The sequence below is a fragment of the Micrasema longulum genome, unplaced genomic scaffold, assembly GCF_059751315.1.
Source record: "Micrasema longulum isolate JH-2025_06_02 unplaced genomic scaffold, ASM5975131v1 h1tg001648l, whole genome shotgun sequence".
Classification (NCBI taxonomy): domain Eukaryota; kingdom Metazoa; phylum Arthropoda; class Insecta; order Trichoptera; family Brachycentridae; genus Micrasema; species Micrasema longulum.
In genome coordinates, this window is record NW_028278827.1 from 122439 (window position 1) to 146478 (window position 24040).

The 24040-nt window shown below is 34.8% G+C and overlaps 1 protein-coding gene across 1 annotated transcript in view; it reads left to right on the plus strand.

The window, feature by feature from the left end:
* LOC148274440 (tubulin beta-1 chain-like) overlaps nt 1–24040 on the plus strand; it is a 35839-nt gene that overhangs the window by 10575 nt on the left and 1224 nt on the right. Inside the window, exons 2-8 of the mRNA XM_088237116.1 lie at nt 11290–11401; nt 15081–15203; nt 16663–16764; nt 17573–17868; nt 20881–21066; nt 22711–22850; nt 23678–23939. Of these exons, the coding sequence (XP_088093242.1) occupies nt 11290–11401; nt 15081–15203; nt 16663–16764; nt 17573–17868; nt 20881–21066; nt 22711–22850; nt 23678–23939 (1221 nt within the window). The remainder of the gene's footprint in view (nt 1–11289; nt 11402–15080; nt 15204–16662; nt 16765–17572; nt 17869–20880; nt 21067–22710; nt 22851–23677; nt 23940–24040) is intronic.

A 24040-nucleotide genomic window follows, 5' to 3' on the forward strand; every position in this document is an offset into this window, starting at 1 on the left:
GGTTATGTATGCAGCCGGTGAGATCACCTCTGCTTTGGTTAGTACGCTGAGGAAATGTTGAAACAATAAGGAAATACATATACGTCATCTCTCGAGTGTGCGAAAATGTAATAAATCATTTATTTATTTATTTCGACGGCTTACGCCTTTGACTAAGTATAAAATAATATTGAAAAACAATCATAATGAAACAAAACACCCGTACACAAGTATAGGAAATATAGGTAGATAAAATAAAATCAGCAGAAAATAAAGGAAAATTAAATTAGAAATGAACATATTACAACAGAGATGAAGAACATTTTAGAGAAGGTAATATAGAAATCTAGGCATCTACAGGGCTCATGGCTCAGGGCCACTTTACACATTGTGTAACATTCACCATTCTGCCCATATTTGAACATCTACATATATTCCTTCAATTCTTTCATCTGTTGATGTTTGTGAAGTCAAAGAGCTGAATCCTTTATTTATGCGGGTGAGATTCATCTAATTGAATTATTTCACCTACATACTAGGCGATGCCTGAAAATGTTATTTTTTCAATTTCTATACTTCTTCGTGGACCAGGTGGATTTATCAACAATATTTTGAGTTTGGCCAAATTTTTGTAGACAAGGACTGGATTCAACTCCCTTGGGAGCTGTTAACATTAACATATTACAACAGAGATGAAGAACATTTTAGAGAAGGTAATATAGAAGTCTAGGCATCTACAGGGCTTATGACCTGTCAATGGCTGGTTTAGGTGGCCACTTTACACACTGTGTAAAATTCACCATTCTGCCCCTATTTGAACATCTATATTCCTTCAATTTTTTCTTCAAATTTTTCAAATCCAGTCCTTGTCTACAAAAATTTGGACAAACTCAAAATATTGTTGTTGAATTATTAATTATAACATACGAGGGCGGATTGAAAATGAAGCTACCTAAGTAGGAAAAAACCTTTTTTTTCAGAAATTTTTTTCTCAACTTAGTCTCCTTTTACTTCGACACACTTAGTAAGACGATATTCCAACTTTTTTATACCATCTGAATAATACGATTTCGGGAACCTCTCAAAATACGCGTTAGTTTCGGTAATCACTTCTTCGTTTGAGCTGAATCTTTTTCATGCGAGCGATTTTTTCAAGTTTGGAAACAGGAAAAAGTCACTAGGAGCTAAATCTGGACTATAAGGTGGATGATCAACCGATTCGAAGTGTATTTCACGTATAATTTTTGCATAGTATCTAATGCTGTGTGAACCGGTGCGTTGCCTTGAAAAAAAAAGCACTGTTTTTTCTTTAAATGTGGGCGTTTTTCCTCGATTGCATCATTCAATGCACGATAATACTTTCCTGTGATTGTGGATCCTTTTTCAAGATAATCGATGAGCAATATTCCGAGTGCATCCCAAAATACAGTGGCCATAACCTTGCCAGCCGATTTCACTGCCTTTGCCTTCTTCGGAGCACTTCCACCAGCTTCCACCCATTGTTTGGATTGATTGTTGGTTTCAGGTGTATAGTGGTGCACCCACGTTTCATCGACAGTTATTAATCGACGCCAAAAATCGACAGGATTACGCTTTATCATGTCCAAACACTGCTGCGAAGTGGTCTCTCGAACTAGTTTTTGTTCGACACTGAGCAAACGCGGCACCCATCTTGCCGATAGCTTTTTCATATGCAAATGTTCATGCAAAATGTTGAACACACGTTCATACGAGATGTTCACCATTTCAACAATCTCGCGCAACTTCACTCGGCGATCATTCATAACTGTATCGAGGATATTCTTGCTATTTTCCTCAGTAACCACCTCTTTTGGCCTTCCCGTTGATGGTATTGTTGCAGTGCTTGTTCGGCCGCGTCAGCATTCAGCAATCCAATATTTGACCATGTAATCTGACGGAGCAGACTCACCGTAATGTTTATCGAGCTTTTCTTTTGTCTCTTTCGCCGTTTTCCTTTTCAAATAATAGTGTTTAATCACTGCACGAAATTCGCTATTTAAAATTTTTTAAGAAACAAAAATTATTTACTTCAAACGACTGCAACAAATAAACTAATCGACGAATTTGGGTGACATTTTAACAGCTGCCGTTTGACAGATCGCAATTTGGAAAAAAAATGTGTTTGTGCTGCCACCTAGCGCTAGGTAGCTTCATTATCAATCCGCCCTCTTAGGTATGCAGCAAATTAACAATAAATAAAGAGTTTAAATATAAAAAAAGTACTGAAGTAACAGAGGCGATGTACGAGTATCATATCATAAATAGTGTAAAACAAGTATTTATTTGAAATTTTTTTTATAAACCCTTACGGACTATTACATTCATTTTACATTCATTTTACATAGAATAATATATACATTTTTCATTCATACTCTGTTGTTCAAAATAATATTTTTTACGTCTTTTGAAAAGTTTGTCCGAGTCTTTTGTTTAGTTTTGTCTGGTAGTTTATTGTATAATTTCAGTCCCTGGTTCATTAGTCTCGATTGTCCTTGTCTTGTTTTAAAAAGTTGCATATGGCATTTGTCTGATATTCTCGTATTATGTCCATGTTGACTACATTTTTTTCACAAGTTTTAGTTCTTCGTCTACAATTACATTAGTGGCTAATTTATGGATAAATTTTAATGATTCTAGTTGAAAGAGTTCAGTTATATTTAATTGCTTAGTTTGTTTAAAAAGTTCTCTAGTTGCAGTTAAATAGGGAAGGTCACATACTAACTTTAATATTTTATTTTGTTGTCTTTGTAGTCTGTTTATGTCATTTTGATATCCTGTTCCCCATAGTAGTTGCGTATAACATATTTTAGTTTTTACATAGGCTTCATACATTAGATTTTTTTCCGTTTTTGGAACAAAATTTTAGATTTTTAAAAAATACCATAATGTCGCCACTTTGCTAATTAAATTGATATTAATAATTGATATTAAATTGATATGATTGTATAACACTTTGTACATTTTTACAATTTAGAAAAGAGATGATTAAAAAGTAATGATTTTAATTTGTACAAAGATAAATGAAATAAATCTATGTTTCCATGTTTGTTCGCTAACATGTGGAGCCGTGGAATAGGCGAGTATTTAGTATTTATTGCTAGCTTTCTCAGAAGAGGTTATTACATTATTATTTTTGACAACTATAAAAAATACCCCTTAATTTCCTCATTGTCAACACGACGATACATCACCGATTGTTGGGGGATTTTTTAGCACAGTCGTGTAAGAGTCAAATGGGCCGCACGGCTCCCCATCACAGGTGATAAAGATGACGCAGTTTTATTCGCGTAGGCTAATTTTTCTGTTCACAACAAAATGCGCAGAATTAGGACCGCTTCCTCCCACCGCGCCATACCCACAAAAGGGTGTGAATACGGGAACGCGGGGTTAACACAGCCGGTGACTTTCTCGCGTGGGATTCGGCTAACCGGTTTCACCATCTGGCGCATTTTTCCCGTCAGCGATGACGGAATACTCCGAATGCGAATGGCCCGCGGAGACGAGGCCCGGCCGCCCGGCTGGTCTAGCCCGGCGCTTGCGAGATCCCAACCGAAATTGGCGAAAAGAACTTTCTCGCAATCCAGCCGATTAGTCGAGTGCACAGTTTCACAAGACTGTAAATAAATAAATGCGTTATGTGCCGATGTAGTGTAGCACACAGAATAAATATTCGAAGTCCAACAGATCGATTGAGAAGACACGAAGATGTATATTCATTTTATCATTTAAAGGACATTACTGATTACTGTAATGGAATATACGCAAATCTAATCTAAACTAATAAACTTCAATTTGTTTTCAATGCAGCAGCGAGGCTTATAACGGGAGTAAAAAAAATATTCTCACATCTCGCAACATCTTCGAGATTTGCGCTGGTTAAAAAGCCCAGAGAGAATAAAATACAAGCTGTGCTGGACAGTATTCAAATCCCTTAATGAAATGGCTCCAAAATACCTATCGGACCTTTGTATTAGGGAAAATACATGTCAAAGAAAATCTACTCTTAGGTCAGCATTTGATTCAGGAAGAGGAAAACTCGTCGAAATCCGCCGCTCCCAAAATCCCCGTTTTTTAAATTTTAATTTTTATTTATTTGACACTATATATACAATAAATATACATATAAGGGCGGGCATATTGCCTTGAGGCAATTTCTTCCTACCTACCCAAACCGTTCAGTTTGAGAAAATTATAAATACATGGACATATTGCAGGCAAGTCAACGTTCGGCCAGGACAACGTCTGTCGGGTCCGCTCGTGGATTTATATAATACTAGTTTTGGTCGTTTGGAGGGGTAGGTTTGATACAAAAAATAGGTACATTTATTCTTCCCACCCTACATCCTGAGATTTCTCACGCGTTAAAGCATATGGTTTTCAAGTGCTTTCTATAAACGACTATTTTCAATAAAATTACATGATTTCTGTATTCCGTAAGATGTTAATGTTGGTCCCAGGGGCTTCACCAGGTGATTGAGTGCCAAATGCATCAGAACTCTGGGTATATTTCATCCTGTGAAGAACAAGCAATTTTACAGGAGAGCCAATTAATGTTTTTTTAATTTATAAAAAAATCTCATTTATACCTGCGTATTCTTTTGGCGTAATTCCTAAATAATTTCACTATAATCCTTAAAATATAGCTTGATTAGAATGACAGCTGTCAAACTAATTTCATTAGTGATGGGAAATTACTGATCACTGATCAAATCGATTTTATCAGTTATTTCACGCAATCATAAAACTCTGTTTCCCAAAGTTGATATAAAAAACAATCCTATTATAGTGTGTTTAACACAATTATTTACCAAAAAATGAGACATTTATACTTTTTTCACGAACAACATCAAATGAATTATTTTTTTATTCGATCAATTTACATTGATCAATTTTTCCGATCTCTAACGTTTTTGCAAAATGATGTAACCTTGTAAGAACGTCGTTAATAATTAGGTTTATTTTATTTTTAAAGCTGATTTTGTATATTAATGTTGATTTATGTTTCAAGCAGTGTATTAAAAAAATAAATTAACACGCCAGATACGAATGATTTTTCGTGTGTCAATATAAATCACTCCTTAGACGTTACTACAAAGTTATGTCGTCACTTTTTCTGACAAATGACATTCTAATCGAGCTATATTTTAAGGACTAAAAGATAGATCAGACCTTGTCTCGAGGTAGTAATTATTGTTTATTTTTTGTCCTAGCTTTAATATTCTCTATTTGTATTTTATTTCAATTGTGCCTAGATGTATTCTAAATATTTGCATTTGCCGTTGATAAATAATTAAAAATATCAGAAAGAATAAAAAAACAACTTTAATTGGCTCTTCTGTAAAGTTCCTGCGGCACGGCGACCATTCCATATTCGGCACAATCGCGGCCATCAATCCTTGCGCATTCTCGTCTAGCGAATAATTATTCCTCATTTTATTGTTTTTAATAAACACACGGCCAAACCGCTTATTACGCCCGTCATAACATAATCCAATCCCAGTTACGCTACATTTGCACATAAACGAACCATAAATTAGAAATTACAACGAGCCATTCATAGATCGCTTATGGCGGCGTTCGATCATACCTGAATTTGACAGACGTCCATTAGGATTTTTCCAGCGTACCTAGCCTTCGAGTAAACGACACTCGGCCGGGGTTCAGGGCCCCGATTGCATTGGGAAGTGAACGGTATCTGGGCCTCGATTATGAACGCTATCTTCATACGTATATATCGAGACGGTATACTTAACTTCTGTATCTACCTCGGTATGTTAATAATAATAACATAGCTAACAAACCAAATTAACTAGAAGCGGATAGATTCCTTGGTACCTACACTCTACACCACGCACACAGATGCGTTTCTACTATCATCTCCCAGGGAACAGCCAAATGTGAACCAAATGTTTTTACAGTTATTTACTAGGAAAAGGACAATAGATCCCGTTTACTGCACACCAAAATAAAACAGGGACGAGTTTGAGTATCGTCTATTGTCTTGTTAAGTATTTTATATTTTACTTTTCGTGCTGTTACATGTTCACTTAATTGCAATACTTACTAGTTCTTTGCTCGATGTATTATTATTGTGTTTTTTTTTATTATTAACTTTTTAAAATCATTCTTATGTTGTTGAAATTGTCGCGTTCACTCGGCTTTCACCGTTCCTCTGCCAGCTCCATGTTCCACTTCCGTACATAAGTGTCGAGACTAAAACTCCGTTTTGCACTGCCAGTTTAGCTTCGATTGACATATTTTTATTAGAATCTCAGCCGTACAATTAATTGCTCTAATTTTTACCGCGTGTAAAAATATTTTTGTTTTTTAATTTCCCTAGGCATTGAAATCGCTCATTGTGATCGGGGCCCCGATACGGGCCCACGACTGTCGGCAGGGAGCGTGCTAAATTTATGGATATTATGATTCCAATTCCCCTCGTCGGTCGGCCTGTGACAGGCACTCCGTTATCGGACCTGCTCGAAATAGCTCCGTGACGTCACAGATATCCTCGAAAGTCTACCCGAAGCCCCCTCCCCTAAAATATACGGATAAAAACACTCGGCGTTGTGTTTCGCCATACAATTCTGTGTGTGAATGAAACAGAAGTAGAATCCTTTACGCGTGTTTCCTGCTCTCTTGCTGATAATCATAAACAGGAAAGAGTGGGGATTATCATGTATATACATATTTATTAGATTAAGGAATACTTTAAAAATCAATCATCAAAAATAGCTTATTACTCAATTGTACAATATTTGTTACAATATGGTATTGTAGGATGGGGTGGTACATACGCCAATACATTAAACCCTCTTAAAATAATACAAAGATTAATTATTAAAGTAATTTGAAAGAAACCCTCAACATTCAATACGGAAAGTCTGTATAAAATATTTAAGGTTCATACGGTAGACACTCTTTATAAAATAAATTCTATTATACAAATATATAAAAAAGAATTTGAAATGAATAAGTCACTCAGATACCAACATAATATTAAAATTCCCAAATTCCACACAAGTCATGGTTAAAATAGCTTTGTCTTCAAAGGTGTAAAAAATTATAATAATCTTCCTAATGAACTAAAAACTATCAAAAATAAAATATCAACAAATAAGTTTAAAGTTAATCCAAAGACATTTTTTGAATTCGTGTAAAAACAACATTAAATTTTAATTAGTATGAATGTATTATTGTTTTATGTTTTTTCTTTTTTCTTTATATATCCTGTTTTCATTTTTCTTTTCATGTACTCGTATTTAAAATTATATAAACTCTTATAAATAAACAACTAAAACAATGTAAGTCACTCTCCAAGCACAAGAGTTAGTCTCTTTTTTTTTTTGGATAGTTACAGTGATAACATTTACTAGATGTGTAAAAGTAGATATGTTCAGAATTTTACAAAACATGTACTTTTTATGAAAAATATGTTTAAAAAAAAATATATTACAACAGAGACTAAGAACATTTTATAGAACGGTAGCTGCTTGATTGTAGAATAATCTACCCACTAATGTCACACCTTTCCTTTCAATTCCATCCCTCTTCATCTCTGCATAAAAAGTTCATAATATTTCATAATATTTAAAAATTTAATAATTATTTATTCATATTTATACTAAAAATAATGTGACCTCACTGGGGTTACCCGCGCCGAGGGCACTTAACAATATACTTTTTTGAAATAATTTTACATTTGAGAATAAACAAAGAAGACTAATTTAATAAACAGAGATAATTAACTAAATGTTCAGACAGTCTTAAACATTACGTAATTATGTTTATAATTAATTTATGTACATCTATATTATTTATATTACAAAACGCGCAATGAAAGAACTAAAACCTAACATAAGCCATACACTTGTGGAGCAGTTGATTCAATATTGGTTTGGGCGAATGAGACAATCCATTTTACGTCTACCTAGCTCCACTATCTATTTTTTTTTATAGCCTTTTTGAACATTTTCTCATTACTAATTGTTTTAATAGATAGTGGAAGTAGGTTATAGATTTTAATTGAATAATACTCAAAATACCTTTGTCCAAATACTTAGTATTTTCTCAAACTGAACGGTTTGGGGGGGGTAGGAAGAGATTGCCTTAAGTCTTAAGGCAATATGCCCGCCCTTATATGTATATAAAGTGTAATAAAATAAATAAAATAGAAGGGAATATAAAAGTCAAGACATTTACAGGGCTTATGATCTGTCATTAACTGGTTTAAGTGGCCACTTTACAACACTTAGTGTGTTAAAAAAGGAAACCAAACAATTTAAAACATTGTTCAAAAAAGTGTTTTATTTTGTTTATATATTTAAGATTTTATTTTTATGCATACTTTATATTGTGTTACTAAAATATTTAAAGAGAAAAATCCCTGCAAAAAATAAAAAACTAACATTTACCATTCTCCCTATCTTATGAGCCCTGTAAATGCCAAGACTTCTATATTCCCTTGTATAAAATGATCTTCAAGTAAGAAAATCAGTCCAATGAAATTTTCTAATGTGCATTAAAAACCTTATTAAATAAGCAGCTACGGGCGTGAGTTGCACCTTGTTTTGTAATAAATGGGTAGCATTGTTTTAATGAGCCATCGTTTTCGTCAATATTAGCCAGGCGCTCGGCGGAATCAGTTCCGCGAAGTGTAAACTTTTTGCATTTCGGTAGTTTTAAAACGCGTTCAAATTTGTAATGTGATAAACTTCAAACCTCGGTTGAGGGCCAAAAGTGGTATGGAATGTTTTTTTAAAAATAATTTTGACGTTCAATGTGATCCAAACTGTATCTTTTTAGACCCCCTTTCACTTTGATGTCTAAAAAAAATACAAAAAGTCATACGTCATCGTCCCACTCCACTGTGCGCATTCTACTCTTTCATTTTATTTAACATCGTTTGGCCTCTTTCGCGGCATATTGACCTCATTTGGTACATTATTTATTCTACCTTCAGTCTGCCAAATAAAGAACGGTTTGTAAAAAACTTGACTTCTCTATTATTGGGCTCCTGTGCCGCGTACAATATCGCGTTATGTCACTTATCGATACAATATTACTCCAGCCCAAGGCCGAACCGCGTCGTAATAGGCTCCGCCCACCTCCGACCGCCAGACGAGAGAATCGACTCTCGTCATAATCGAATGATCGCGAATCGAATAATCGAACTATTAAGTTATTTACAAAATCGAACTATTAAAAAAATAATATATATATTTACACCTCGTGGTGTAATGGTCGGCGCGTTTGCCTACCATTCAAGAGGTCTCGGGTTTGATTCCCGACATGGTTGATGTGAAATATTTATTCAAAAGGGTGTTTTCACACTAGAGTATTTCATAGTCCCAGGACCGGCACCTGAAGCGTAAGAATGATCATCTTACCCTCATGTAACAAAAAATAAATGATTATGATACGCTGCGTTTGGTGTACCAATGCAGTGCCCCATGCACCATTAAGTGCGGAAAGGAAATTATAATAATGAATACTTGAAATGAATCGATTAAAAACAAAAAAGTCAACATCTGAATCGATCAGTTGATGAATGCGTATTTCTCTATTATATCCTATTCACTAATAGGTACGCAGAGAGGATATAACGCCATATCGCTCTGTCTGTGTATACAGACCTCGCTTCCGCTATATTCATACATCTCCGTATGCACGCGCGCTGATTATTCCGACTTTTAACATGTCCATCTTCAAGTATTCGTTGGATTTGGTCATGCCATGTCTTTCTCGGTCTTCCTCTATTTATGCATCTACCAACATTCGCATTGTAAATATTTTTAGCCGTGCTTTCGCTGTCCATTCGCTCTGCATGTCAAAACCGACGCCGATTTTGTCGATAATTCTTATCTCATCCTCACACAATTTAGGATCTCAACATTTGTACATAATTTTCTTTAATTGCATTTTATTTTAATTGTTCCTACCTGTATAGAATTTTTTTTTATACTAAATGGACTGAATAAGTCATAAAGATATAAATAATACGAATGTATCCATAAAAAAAAAAAGGTTAAAATATTTGCGATTTCAAAGATTCGGTATTATTGGCGCGCGTCCGTGCATGCGATGTATGAATGTGATATGGCGTTCTGTCCTCTGCCTGTGATAGTTTGTTCGTATGACCGGCTAGGAATATAATCGAATAAATATTCGATTGTTGTAACCGATCGTGCGCGCGTCATTTGTAATAAAATATTAATAATATAATAGTATCATGTCTGGTGGCCGGAGTACCCCCGGTACAAGGGTGACCTATAAAATAGAATGTAATCCCCCGGATTATAGTATTACGTTGACAGGTCATGCTAAATTCAAATGAAATAACATCATGTTTGCCATCATGTTTTCTTTTTAAATGGGAACATTATTACGATTTCTAATTTTGGTTTTTACGATTAAAAATATTTGAATAATTGTATTATTTACTACCCAATTCCATTTACGGTATTTTTACTGCAGATTTCATCCCCAAGTTAGTTATTCAGATTGGTCTTTTTACTTCACCCTTTGGTCTTTTTACTTTATTTTCCAGTCTTTACTAGTTTACGTCTTTTTTTTACTTAAGCTTTCGGTCTTTACTTTAGCTTTCGTTCTTTACTTTAGCTTTCGTTCTTTACTTGAGCTTTCGGTCTTTACTTTAGCTTTCGTTCTTTACTTTAGGTTTCGGTCTTTACTTTAGCTTTCGTTCTTTACTTTAGCTTTCGTTCTTTACTTTAGCTTTCGTTCTTTACTTTAGCTTTCGTTCTTTACTTTAGCTTTCGGTCTTTACTTTAGCTTTCGTTCTTTACTTTAGCTATCGTTCTTTACTTTAGCTTTCGTTCTTTACTTTAGCTTTCGTTCTTTACTTTAGCTTTTGTTCTTTACTTAGCTTTCGTACTTTACTTTAGCTTTTAGTCTTTTTTACATTGTTTTTCGGTCTTTGTATTTACACTAAAATTTGTTACCTTATTTATTTTTTGAAAATTTTTTTGTCATTTTACATAATTTTACCTGGGTTTTCGTTATTTAACATTCATTTTCAGATTTTTACAATAGTTTTTTTTTTAAATCTGTCTTTTTCCTGTGAATTTTTATCAGTTTTCACCAGTTTTCCTAACTTCTCACTCTGATTTTAATTTTCATATTTAAATAATTTTTTGTCAGTTTTATTTGATCTACTTTCCTGGAATTGGTATACTCCTTTTGTTTTTGGTCTCCTTACCTAAATTTTCCATCTGGATTGCGAGCTTCTTTCCGCTTACTTTAATACCGGTTTTCTTTTTATATTTCCAGTTCTGGGAGATCATATCAGACGAACATGGCATCGACAAGACCGGCCACTATCACGGCGATAATGACATGCAACTGGAGAGGATCGACGTCTACTACAACGAGGCTGCCGCGGGTAAATATCAACCCTGATAATAAATGAGGCTACGAACGCGAGCCACTGCCGAGAGAATTATGACTTCTAAATATTACAGCTTACTTAAGCTCTATTTTCTCAACCCAAGTACCTACGGCTCGTTGTATTGCTGTAATCTGTAGCTAACTTGTGGTCAATAATCATAGAATGTTTTTTCTCGTTATGGGTGACTATTAGGTTATTACTCTAAGACTAAATCACCATTCTGAACTGTATTCTTCATATTCTAATGAGGAAGGAAGTTCAATGGGCTTTTTAAAAATATTTCTTTATTTGCTAATAGACTATCGAACAAATTGAACAAATATTTTTATGTACCATAATATCAGCGCTATGATTTTTAAAATTTTTGTAATTTTGAAATTACTCTGCGTGTGACGTCGCGAGTTTTCTTCGGTGGGTTCTGCCGATTGGTGAATTGGCTCCCGTAAACCGGATATCCTACGCAACACTCTTGTCATTGGTTGATTCGGAAGAATTAGTGACGTCATTTTAAGTAGTTTATTTTGATTGAAATGATTTTTTCATACATTTTCTAGAAACTGCCGTATAATTGAATGTTCTAATTTTTACCGAATGACATGTCCATCTCCGAGTATTTGTTGTACTGTGTCTCTCTTATTCGACGTTGCTAATCTTTATCAAGCTAAAATCAGTAGATTCAGAAAAATATATCGGTAGATTAGTTGTCAGCTGGAACATTTACACACAAATTAATTAAACTGTTACTTTTGACAAACAACATTGCCAAAAACTGTTTTTAAGAAATATTTTTACACTTTTTCATAGGCTGGCTACGATTTTGCCATCATAAAATAATAATTTATTTTACACTTTATATTTTACAAAAACAATTTATATACATACAAGGGCGGGCATATTGCCTTAAGGCAATTTCCTCCTACCTACCTAAACTGTTCAGTTTGAGAAAATTACAAGTACATGGACATATTCTTGGTAATAACTAGAAAGAGAGGAGAGGGGATGGGAAGGAAAGAGAAAGAAACAACTCTAAGATCTAGATAGTGATATTTCAATCTTGATTTAAATGTAAATAATGAAGGGGTGTCTCTAACATCAGCGGGTAGATTATTCCAGGCAAGAAAATTAGAGCGACGAAGGGGTATTAAAAGGGTTTTCTCGTTATTAGAGCGAAGAGATAGTCCATGTTGTGATAGAGGTTTGGAAAGCTCTCTCAGATTAACAGGTGAAGCAGGATTGTTCAAAATGTAGAAAATAATAATAAAATAGGCATTTGTATACAATTTCCTCATTGGCTATTTTTATGCCATATCAGCAGCCACCCCTTCCTTTTGCCGCTTACCATGAATCTTTAACTGTTTATGATATGCGAAACTGTTTTGTAAAAAAACAGTTTATAGAGTCGCGCGGCCTTCCTAAGATATGTTATACTGTTTCTAAAATAACGGTTTTTGGAAGCGTATGTGTGGCTTGTCAAAATAACTGTTGAATTAATTTTTGTGAAACGGTTTCGCAGTTTCAATTTATTTTACCACCTCTAATCGTCGGTAGTTTTACCACACGGATATTGCATTTTGACATTATTCAGCCTTCTTGTTTTTCGATTACATACTTCACACCCATACATCGAGATCGGGAATCACTTAATGATAATTGTCAATGCCATCTATGTACCGATGAGTCTAGCTGCCCGCCTCCAATCGGCACAGTCATCAAACACATCTGGACAAATATTTGGCGCAGTGTACATTTGTCCAATTATCATCGTCAACTAATTACCGCCAGCTTGTTCAAACAGCGATCGTTACTTCTAATTATCCGTGAATTTACGGCCCAATTATCGCCTTCCAATCTTGCGTGCGAACATGCCCAGAATAGGGTGTTTTCACAAATTATGAACAACGTCGATGGAAGCTGGAGTCTTTGTTCCAACACTTGCGTGCGGAAGCGAAACACGGAACTGGCGAAGCAGAGTGAAGCGATGCGTGGTGAATTGTAAAACCAGGCTGGAGTGCAAATCTTAAGCAGGTTTGATGAGGAAATTCAGCCCTACGCGAAATTGGATACAAAAATGATTTCTTGCGCGCGGTAAAAGTTGAAACATTTGATTGTACAGTAAAGTTTAAAAAATAAATATTTTCATAAAACAAACTACTTTATTTATTGATGAAATCATACAGTCTTTATATAAATACGAGGTACAAAAGAACAATTTTAAAAAGTAAGACCAATTACAGATTTCACACAAATTTACTATGAATGCCGGAGGAGAGGGGAAAATAATTGAATTCTTAAAAAGTTAAAATATAAATATTAAATAAAAAGTACATAAAAAGGAGAAGACATGGTATAGCTACTACTTTCCTCCCTCTCTCTCTGCTCCCATGAACATTTCAATTTCTTTGTAAAAAATCACAACCAACAATAAATTATTAGATGCAGGTAGTAGATGTAAGTAAGTATAAATTAAGAGTGGAAATCAAAAGTTAAAATTAAAATCAAAAGTAAAAGTTAAAATTAAAATGAAAAGTTTAAAATTAAAATAAAGCTAAAAGTTTAAATTAAAAGTTAAAATTAAGAATTAAAATTAAAAAGTTAAAATTGAAAGATAAAATAAATTAAAAGTTAAAAGAGTCAAGCGGGAGATAAATTTAAAATGTCTTTAACAGATCTAATAAAAATATGGTATTTACAATGTAGTATGTCGATGTCACTAAAACTGTCATTATAGGTAATCTGTATTCTTCGTAGAGTGCTATTTTTTAAAATAATAATTTTTAAAAAATTAATAAATAATAATTTTTAAAAAATTGAGTTAGGAATGTCGAAGAGAAGAGTACAGATGAAATGCCTCTAACAATTTCTGGGCTATCAATTACGTTATTAACAATTTTGTAGAGAAAGCTCATATCCAATTTGATGACAAGAGAGTTGTGGAAGATATCCGGTTTACTTATCGTCGATGGACCGATCGGCAGAACTAGCCGAGTAGAAGCGGAAGAGAACTAAAGGTGTCACACGTGATTTAATTTCAGAAATATGAAAGTTAAAAAAATCGTAGTGCTGAAAATACGATACATAATAATTCAAAAAAATCTTTTTTGCTTGGTATAGTATAATTTTTTTCGAACCCGGAATCTTCTGTGTGTGAGTCAAGTGTCTTGACCACTACACAACGGAGGCTACTAAATAAAAAAAATTAAAAAAACAGAACTTCCTTATTGATAAGATTAAGAAGGTCACTGAGATGATTTGGCCGCGTAGAATGAGTGGTAAAACAGATCCATATGGCGGACAGTGAATGGTAACGTAGGCATGATCGAGAAATACTTGGCATGATTAGATGCACTAAAATCTCATGTCTGGGCACATCAAAAACAGACACAACAGAAGGGCATGTGTGACGAGATGTATGAATGTGGAAGAGCCTAATAATTTATCTCACAATAGACGTGTGTGACGGTCCATCCTCTCTGGTTTTTTGCTGAATTTCTTTTTGTTTGTCTTATCAATACATCAGTAGACAGAGATAGTATATATGTCTCGATACACCCCCCCCCCCGCCCCTCTGCCAACGGAGTGCCTGATTTTTTTACAAGCAGATAATGTAAAAAAATGATTAATTTTTAAAAAATAAAATGGTATTTGGGTATTTAACGAGTGTTTTGTTCTGCAGGAAAGTACGTTCCCCGAGCGGTACTTGTTGACTTGGAGCCGGGGACTATGGACGCTGTGAGGAGTAGTACTTTTGGACAACTTTTCCGCCCGGACAACTTCGTGTTCGGCCAGAGTGGAGCTGGTGAGTTCTGATCTAATAATATTTTTTTTATGAAATATGTAAAATCTTCATCATTGTCAAAAAGTACGTTTTTGAAAATTTGCGACATAACACTTTCATTTTTTTTTTTAATTATTTTTTTTACCGAAACATTATTATAGTCCTTAAAATATAGTTTGTTTAGAAGACATTTTTCAGCAAAAGTGACGACATAACTTTGTAGTGACATCTAAGGAGTGATTTATATTGACACGCGAAAAATCATTGGTATCTGGCATGTTAATTAATTTTTTTTAATACAATGCTCGACATACAAATCAACATAATTATATCAACTCTGCTTTAAAACTAAATTAAACCTAATTATTATCGATGTTCTTACAAGGTTACGTCATTTTACAAAAATGGGAGATGGGACAAATTGATCTATGTAAATCGATAGAATAAAAAATAATTCATTTGTTGTTGTTCATGAGAAAAAGTATTTAATGTCTTATTTTTTTAGTAAATAATTGTCTTAAACACACTATAATAGGCGTGTTTTTGCATTTTTATAACAATTTTCGGAAGCAGATTTTCATGTTTGCACGAAAAAACTGATAAAATGGATTTGATCGGTACATGGTCAGTGATATATATATATATATATAGTTGGATAATTTATATAGTGCTATTTTTGTGAGAATCACCTCAAGGGCGCTGTACAATTAATAAATATTCCAGTACGTCTTGCAGCTACAGAGCGCATGGACTGTTGGGATTCTAGTTCCTCGTTTTCAATTAAGATCAATCAGAAATTATAACAGATAGGAGCTAGATTACAGGACGTCTTGCAGCTACAGAGCGCATAGACAGAAATTTTATCCCCCATTTACACATTTTAAGAATCAACAAATAAATTTAGTGTATTAATGATACAAAAAAAAAAATAATAATATGAATAATAAAAGGGAGTAAGATTACAACACGTCTTGCAGCTACCAAGCGCATAGACGATTAGAATTCTAGACCCCATTTACAAAATTTAGGTATTTTAAAGTTGATATATGAAAGCTAGATAACCAATCATCGTGCAGCTACAAAGCGCATGGACGAGTGGAATTCCAGCAAAGTTAGAATGATATCAATAAATTTACAAAAAATAGAGCATAGTAAGTTTGTCAAGTGTTCATGCCAAGAAGTAAGCAATAAAAAACTAAATAAATAAAGCACTGTTTCAACTCCATGGTTAACAAAGGGAGATAGATGTCCGAAGAGAATCTTTTGTAGACAGATTCCGTCACCACGTGGCCCACTGGCCGCTGGAGAATTTCTGGAAACGCACGTGTGTAGACTGGACAGTGATCATTAATTTCCCATCGCTAGTGACATTAGTTTGGCAGTTGTTATTAAAATTAAAAACCAAGCTATATTTTATGGACTGTAGTAGAGTCAAATCAGTGTTTGATTTTAATATTAAAATTGTCGTTTTTCTTTACAGGAAACAATTGGGCCAAGGGGCACTACACAGAGGGGGCGGAGTTGGTAGACTCGGTTCTGGACGTTGTTAGGAAAGAATCCGAAGGCTGTGATTGTCTTCAAGGTGACTACTTTTCAAATATATTCTTCCTCGTAGCGCGTGACGACCGTCATTCTTCTTCCGTCACTCGCAAACGTTCTTCTATTCTTTTTTTATGAATGAAGGGGAAATTTAAAAATACCAATTCTTCCAAATAAGGCAATGCGGATTGTACTCGAAAGAAATATCTATTCTAATGTAGAAATAATGCGCAAAGAAATTGGCTCGCTCGCAGTAAAGCGGCAAATTTAATATAACGTAGCAATTTTTATGCATAAAATAATTAAGGGGATGAATGAAATAAAAACAATAATAAAATTTAACCAGCAATGTCATACATATGAAACGAGGGATAAAAAATAGATGAGATTACCAATGAGGAGAAAAACAGAATCTCAAAACTCATTGTACCAGGGGTTGAAGCTGTACAATGAGTTACCCGAAGAAATAAACGAATTAATTTGAAAAAATATGTTATTGAGAAATTTTTATAAAAAAATTGTAATGTTATTAAAAGTTTATATTGGTTCTAAAGAACCAACTTAATAAAGCATACATAAATAAACGCCTCCCGGTTCAGCTTGAAATAGGCAACTGCACATTGGACTCATTGTGCCTAGCCAAAATCAACAATTGACATTTTGCTATCCCGATTTCCGCACCTCAAAACAGAACCGATTTTGTTGGTTTTTTTTTAGAGAAAATAGTGAAGATGAAATTTTACTTTCTAGTGAGGAATCGAGGTCGTCTAATATATCCCTGGCTGTCCTGAAAATGTACATTCCACCTTCAGCCGTGTCCCGAATTCTCTTAACCGCCTTGTTCTCGCCAGGGTTCCAGCTGGCGCACTCTCTGGGCGGCGGCACCGGATCCGGCATGGGCACGCTGCTCATCAGCAAGATCCGCGAGGAGTACCCCGACCGCATCATGAACACCTTCTCCGTGGTGCCATCGCCCAAGGTGTCCGACACGGTGGTGGAGCCCTACAACGCCACCCTCTCCGTGCACCAGCTGGTGGAGAACACGGACGAGACATTCTGCATCGACAACGAGGCCCTCTACGACATCTGCTTCCGCACGCTCAAGCTGTCCTCCCCCACGTACGGAGACCTCAACCACCTCGTATCCGTGAGTCTCTTCCCTAGCCTCAAATATTGATAACTCGCGTCTGACCTGTATTTAGTCGTTGACGTTTAGAATCTAAACCAAAATGTCCGCTCGTGTCATGACAGTGTAAAAAATATAATTAATTTTTATCTAAACTCAACTGGACAGCTTCACAACACACTACCGTATATGTGCGTATTAATAGGTCGATGCCTTTCTATCGTGATTATTTAATTTACATAATTTTTATTTATGGATTTAGCCACTCCTCTGACCCACGGGCACGTTTCGGAGTGTCGGTGTATTATTTATTTTATACATACTTTCGCATCCGGCGGCCTCCGTGGTGTAGTGGTCAAGACGCTTGACTCGCGCACGGAAGGTTCCAGGTTCGATTCCCGGTGAGAACACAAAAATTAAAAGTGTGATTTTTCTCAAGCCTGGGTGCTCTGTGATGTAATTCACCACTGTAATTAGGCCTCCTGGCCTGTTGTGGTGCAAAAAAAAAAAATGTTAAAATCAATTGTTGTGTAAAAATTAAAAAGAAATATGAAAAAATATTCTAAAACATACCAACATTAATAAAACGAGAAAGGACTTTCGAGAAATTAAAATTATATTCTGATATCTGAAACATATTCCCCAGTTTCCTGTCTAGTCTTTTTAGCAATCCACAATAGACTCGAGTTTTGAAAACATTGTTTTTCATTTTGCTCACCAATTTGTCCAGACTTGCAAAGTTGCATAGCTTGATTGAGGAATGTACTTTTGACAGCTGAGGCAGTTTTCTCTTCTTTTGATTTTTGATATTTTATATTTGATATCAATTTTGAATAATTTTCTGTCGGATAAATAGAAGCAGTTTTTCATATTTACAACTATAGTCCTTAAAATATAGCTTGATTAGAATGACATTTGTCAGAAAGAGTGACGACATAACTTTGTAGTAACGTCTAAGGAGTGATTTATCAATATTGACACACGAAAAATGATTTGTATCTAGCGTGTTAATTTTTTTTTTAGTAATCGACATAAATCTATAACAATATTTGAGTTTGTCCAAATGTTCGTAGACAAAAGACTGGATTTCACCCCCTCGGGAGTCATTAGATTGTAATGAAACCAACTGGTCCAAGAAGAAGTTTAAAAATTGAAAAATTGTTTTCAGGCGTTGCCTAGTATGGGAAATAATTCAGTCAGATGATTCTCTTCGCAACAAGGTTTCAGCTCTTTAACTTCACTAAAATATTAAAAATTATAAATATATTTATTATTATTATTATTATTATTTATAGCAATTAAAAAGTATTACAAAATGGAAAAAAATATTTATGAAGAAAAAAACATATCAAAATTTAAAATAATGGTCAAGACATATGTGATAAACAATTTATAAATTAAATATATTTTCAATGTTATTATTAGAACACACATAACAATATGTATGATATGTGTGCCCTACTTTAAGATTTAAATAAAAAATAAATAAATCAACAAATGGAAGAATTGAAGAAATATGGATGTTCGAACATAGGCAAAATGGTGAATGTTACACAGTGTGTAAAGTGGCCACTTAAACCAGCCAATGACAGGTCATAAGCCCTGTAAATGCCTAAACTTCCATATTCCCTTATTTAAGGTATTCTCCATCTCTGCTGTAATTTGTTTTATAAATCTATAAAATCAGCGTTCAAATTTAAAAAAAAACTAAAATTAACCTAATTATTAATGAAAAGCGTTAGAGAGGGACAAATTGATCGAATAAAAAACTTATTCATGTGATGTTGTTCATGAAAAAAGTAAAAATGTCTTATTTTTTGGTGAATAATTGTGTTAAACACACTATAATAGACTTGTTTTTGCATTTTTATATCAATTTTCTGAAGCAGAGTTTCATGTTTAAAATCGATTGGATCAGTGATCTGTAATTTCCCATCACTAATGACATTAGTTTGATAGCTGTCATTCTAATCAAGCTATATTTTAAGGACTATAAATAGTCTACTGCCGACTGCGACATGGTACAAATTACTAGTACTTAAACACATGCCTTTTTTCTACAAAACACTCGGTTTACCCTGAAGATGGCTCCTACAATGGTAGCCGAAACTTCGAAACAAATCCAACACACACGGTATCACCCAAAAAAGAAACATTGGACTATAAATAGCTCCATACTCATTAAAAATAAAACGGTCAAAGTAAAAAATAAAAAAAACCTAAAACCAGTTTGCTTTGGTCGTTCAACAGGAATACAAAAACCAAGGTAAAACTAAATAATACAAGAGAAAAAATTGTAAGTGTCATCTTTGAACATACGCGATTATTATATGGATCGCATAACAATAATCACGAGTGATATAGTGAAATTTGATGGTATTTTGTGAGTTGCACAACGAAAACTTGATTTGTATACCCCACGCCAATGCAACTGGGTTACCATTCTGAATCTTCTCTACCCCCTGGAGAGTGATTAATTTTGAATTTTTTTTTTTGCACACATTTACACTTTGCTTCATTTCTGGCCACACTGGATGATTAAACGTCAAATAAAATATGAACACGTGAAATTGAACCTAATGATTTTCATTTAGACCATTATTGCGCCCTTAAGCATTACCCAAAACACTTAATTAGATTGAATTGACCAAACTGTATTTTTTCTGTTTTAAAAAAAATATATATTCATCGTTTGACTTCTAATTATCAGTGCGGCCATTTTATAAAGTAAAGTGTCGTCGCATTCAAAAAAGGAAACCCCCAAATTAAAGTGTCGTCGCATTCAAAAAAGGAAACCCCCAAATTAACTAGAGAGTAATTGATTTTTCTTTTATTGCGTGAGTTTACACTTTGCTTCATATCTGGCCACACTGATGATTAATAGTCAAATAAATATGAACACGTGAAATACGCCCAGGCATCGAGTGGTAGAAATTTAACACGACCAACCTTTATTTTACTGGTCCGAGGGTGTTCTATCACCAGATATTTTTTGAATGATTATCCAATATTTGATAACTGTCGCGTCTACAGGTCACCATGTCCGGAGTGACGACGTGCCTCCGCTTCCCTGGGCAGCTGAACGCCGACCTGAGGAAGCTGGCCGTGAACATGGTCCCCTTCCCCCGCCTGCACTTCTTCATGCCCGGCTTCGCCCCCCTCACGGCGCGGGGCAGCCAGCAGTACCGCGCGCTCACCGTCCCCGAGCTCACCCAACAGGTAAGCGTCACGAGCGGACCTTCCCATTTTATCGGCAATCAAAGTCGACTCGGCGACGGTACTTTAACTTACTCTAACTTAAAACAAAAGATTTGGCAGAATCGAAGAGCCGAAGAAGTATTTAAAATTAAAAATTTCACCTTATTTTTGATATACTGTGTTGTGATGAATAAGTTCCGGGGGGCGAAGCACCCACCCGAACCTTTTCATCCACCGACCAGTGGAGCCGAATAAAACCTTTTACCAGGGCAAATCCCTTCCATTTCATGTGACTTATGCGCACATTTTTCTAATTCAAATTTGTTTTATTCTAAGATATAGATCCCCATAGAGACAAACATAACTTAATGCCATATTCAAATTTGAAAAGCCCAAATACATTATCTATTTGAATAATACCCATATGAACATTAAATAACCCTGATTGCCTCTTAATGAGCATCTCAATATAGATTAAAATGGTATATTATGCACTTGTACAGTCATCGCTTTCCTATGGAATAATTGGATGGGGGGAGCTTACAACAACCATATTAAAACATTAGAAACTGTTCAAAAATTTATATTAAAAATAATGCTTCACAAAAATCGCACTTTTCCCTCTTTCCAATTGTTCCAAGAAGCTCAACTTTTAGATCTAAGATAAATATATTGTTTTCAATGTTTAAAATATATATTTAATAACCAAAATTTATTTACAAGTAATTTAAATAGATCGAGTTAAAGAAGGAATCGTTTGTTAGAAATACTACATTGTAAAACGAGGCTCGCACAGAGACATGTATATTTTAGAGGCCCAAAAATTTCAATCCTTTTTTTTATTTAATTGATTCCAAACTTTCAAAATTTCCCTTCTTTTAAAAAACACGCCCTATCCTGGATTCAAACTAAAGATGTGAACTCTTTTTTTAAGGTATATTTTGTTGCCCTTTAATAATAAGGAATATTTTTGTGTTTTATTTTTTTTTTTAATATTTTTTATTTCCTTTTTTAATTACTATAAAAAGCAAAATCCCATTTAATCTTTCACAGAATATTTTATTTTTTCTTATGTTACTCAAAAATATTTTAACTGTCCATTATTTATTATAGGAGCAAAAATTCATGAACATTTTCTTGTATACCCACGAACAGGCCATGCCTTTGTGGGATTTTTTTGTTTACTATTTTTACTATTAATATGTATTTCATTGCTATGTAATTATGCTTTATTTTTTGAATACTCTGTTTTATCACTTGTGTTTATTGAAAAAAAAAAAAAAAAATTAAAAATTAAAAAAAGACTTAAGATAAAGCTTATTTTGCTTTATTAATTACAAAAGGACATTAATGCCTAGACTTCCGTATTCCCTTCTCAAAAGTGTTTTCCCTCTCTGCCACAACAAACTTAGATTTAGTTATTATTTATAAAATTTGTCGCTATTAAAATTTATCCAAAGATATCAAAATTGAAAATCCCAAAAAACGTGAATCAGCTGGATGATCAATGTCCCAAACGGATACTTCGCACGGCATCGGTAGACCCGAACTCCGATGGCCAGAAGAGCACTGTAGAGGATAGGGAGGAGGAGGCCGAGGCCCACAGCGGGCTGTAGAGCCAATGACAAACACAGGGGAGAAATGATAGAAATATTTGTTTTTCAGATGTTCGACGCCAAGAACATGATGACAGCGTGCGATCCCAGGCACGGGCGTTACCTGACGGTGGCTGCCATCTTCCGAGGAATGATGTCCATGAAGGAAGTCGACGAACAGATGCTCAACGTTCAGAATAAGAACTCGAGGTACGTGTTCAATTGATTTATTGTTAAAACCATCAACTGCGGTCTGATTGGAAGTGAAGTGTTCCAAAAATGAAGTAACTTATGATGTGTTCACAAATATGTCTAAAATTCCTCATGATTTTTGTCTCGCATGCTCAAAGGATTTTCTTTCTGTAAATCTGTGGCTTGGATCTGTAAAGGCCGATGTTGTAACTCGTAACAGGAGATGTAATTTATAAATAAAATCTTGCGCTCATTAATCCGAATAATTTGAGAGTTTTACTGTAGATGCATTTTTTTTATACCACAACAAGCCAGGAGGCACAATTAGAGTGGTGAATTACAGCACAGAACACCCAGGCTCGAAAATCACATTTTAATTTTTGTTCTCTCGCTGGGAATCGAACCCGGAACCTTTCGTGCATGAGTCGAGCGTCATTTTACCACGGAGGCCGCCAACACTATTAATAAAATAAAGCAAGGTCAAAATACTTGTAGGGTTGATGGGACCATTAGGTTAACATCGAGCCATTCTGTATTTTTCTTGAATAGAATTAAGATTCTTATTAAATACAAAAATTATAACACTTAAAAAAAGTACTTGAAAAGATCCACTTTTTAAATTAAAATTTTTAAAACATACAGGGCATGACATTCTTTATTTTGTTAAAAAGTTGTGATATTTTAAGAATTATTCTTTATACTACTTTTAAGGAGTTCATTATCTTATTATACGCGAATAATAAGCATCATCATTCCGTGTCCGCTCCCTAGATGAAGCATATGGTGTCCACAAAGAGAGCAAAATCATAAACAAATAATGAATAATGAGTCTTGTTTGCCCACAGCTACTTCGTGGAGTGGATTCCAAACAATGTGAAGGTTGCAGTGTGCGACATCGCTCCCCGCGGCCTCAAGATGTCCGCCACCTTCATCGGGAACACGACGGCCATCCAGGAAATCTTCAAGCGCATCTCGGAGCAATTCACCGCCATGTTCCGGCGCAAGGCTTTCCTCCATTGGTACACGGGCGAGGGCATGGACGAGATGGAGTTCACTGAGGCTGAGAGCAACATGAATGACCTCGTCTCCGAGTACCAGCAGTACCAGGTAAACTTCCGGCCTCTTTTGGTTCAACGGCTCTTCTGGCCTCTTTAGGTTAGTCGGCTCATCTGACCTCTAGGTTTATCGGCTCTTTTACCTTCTTTGAA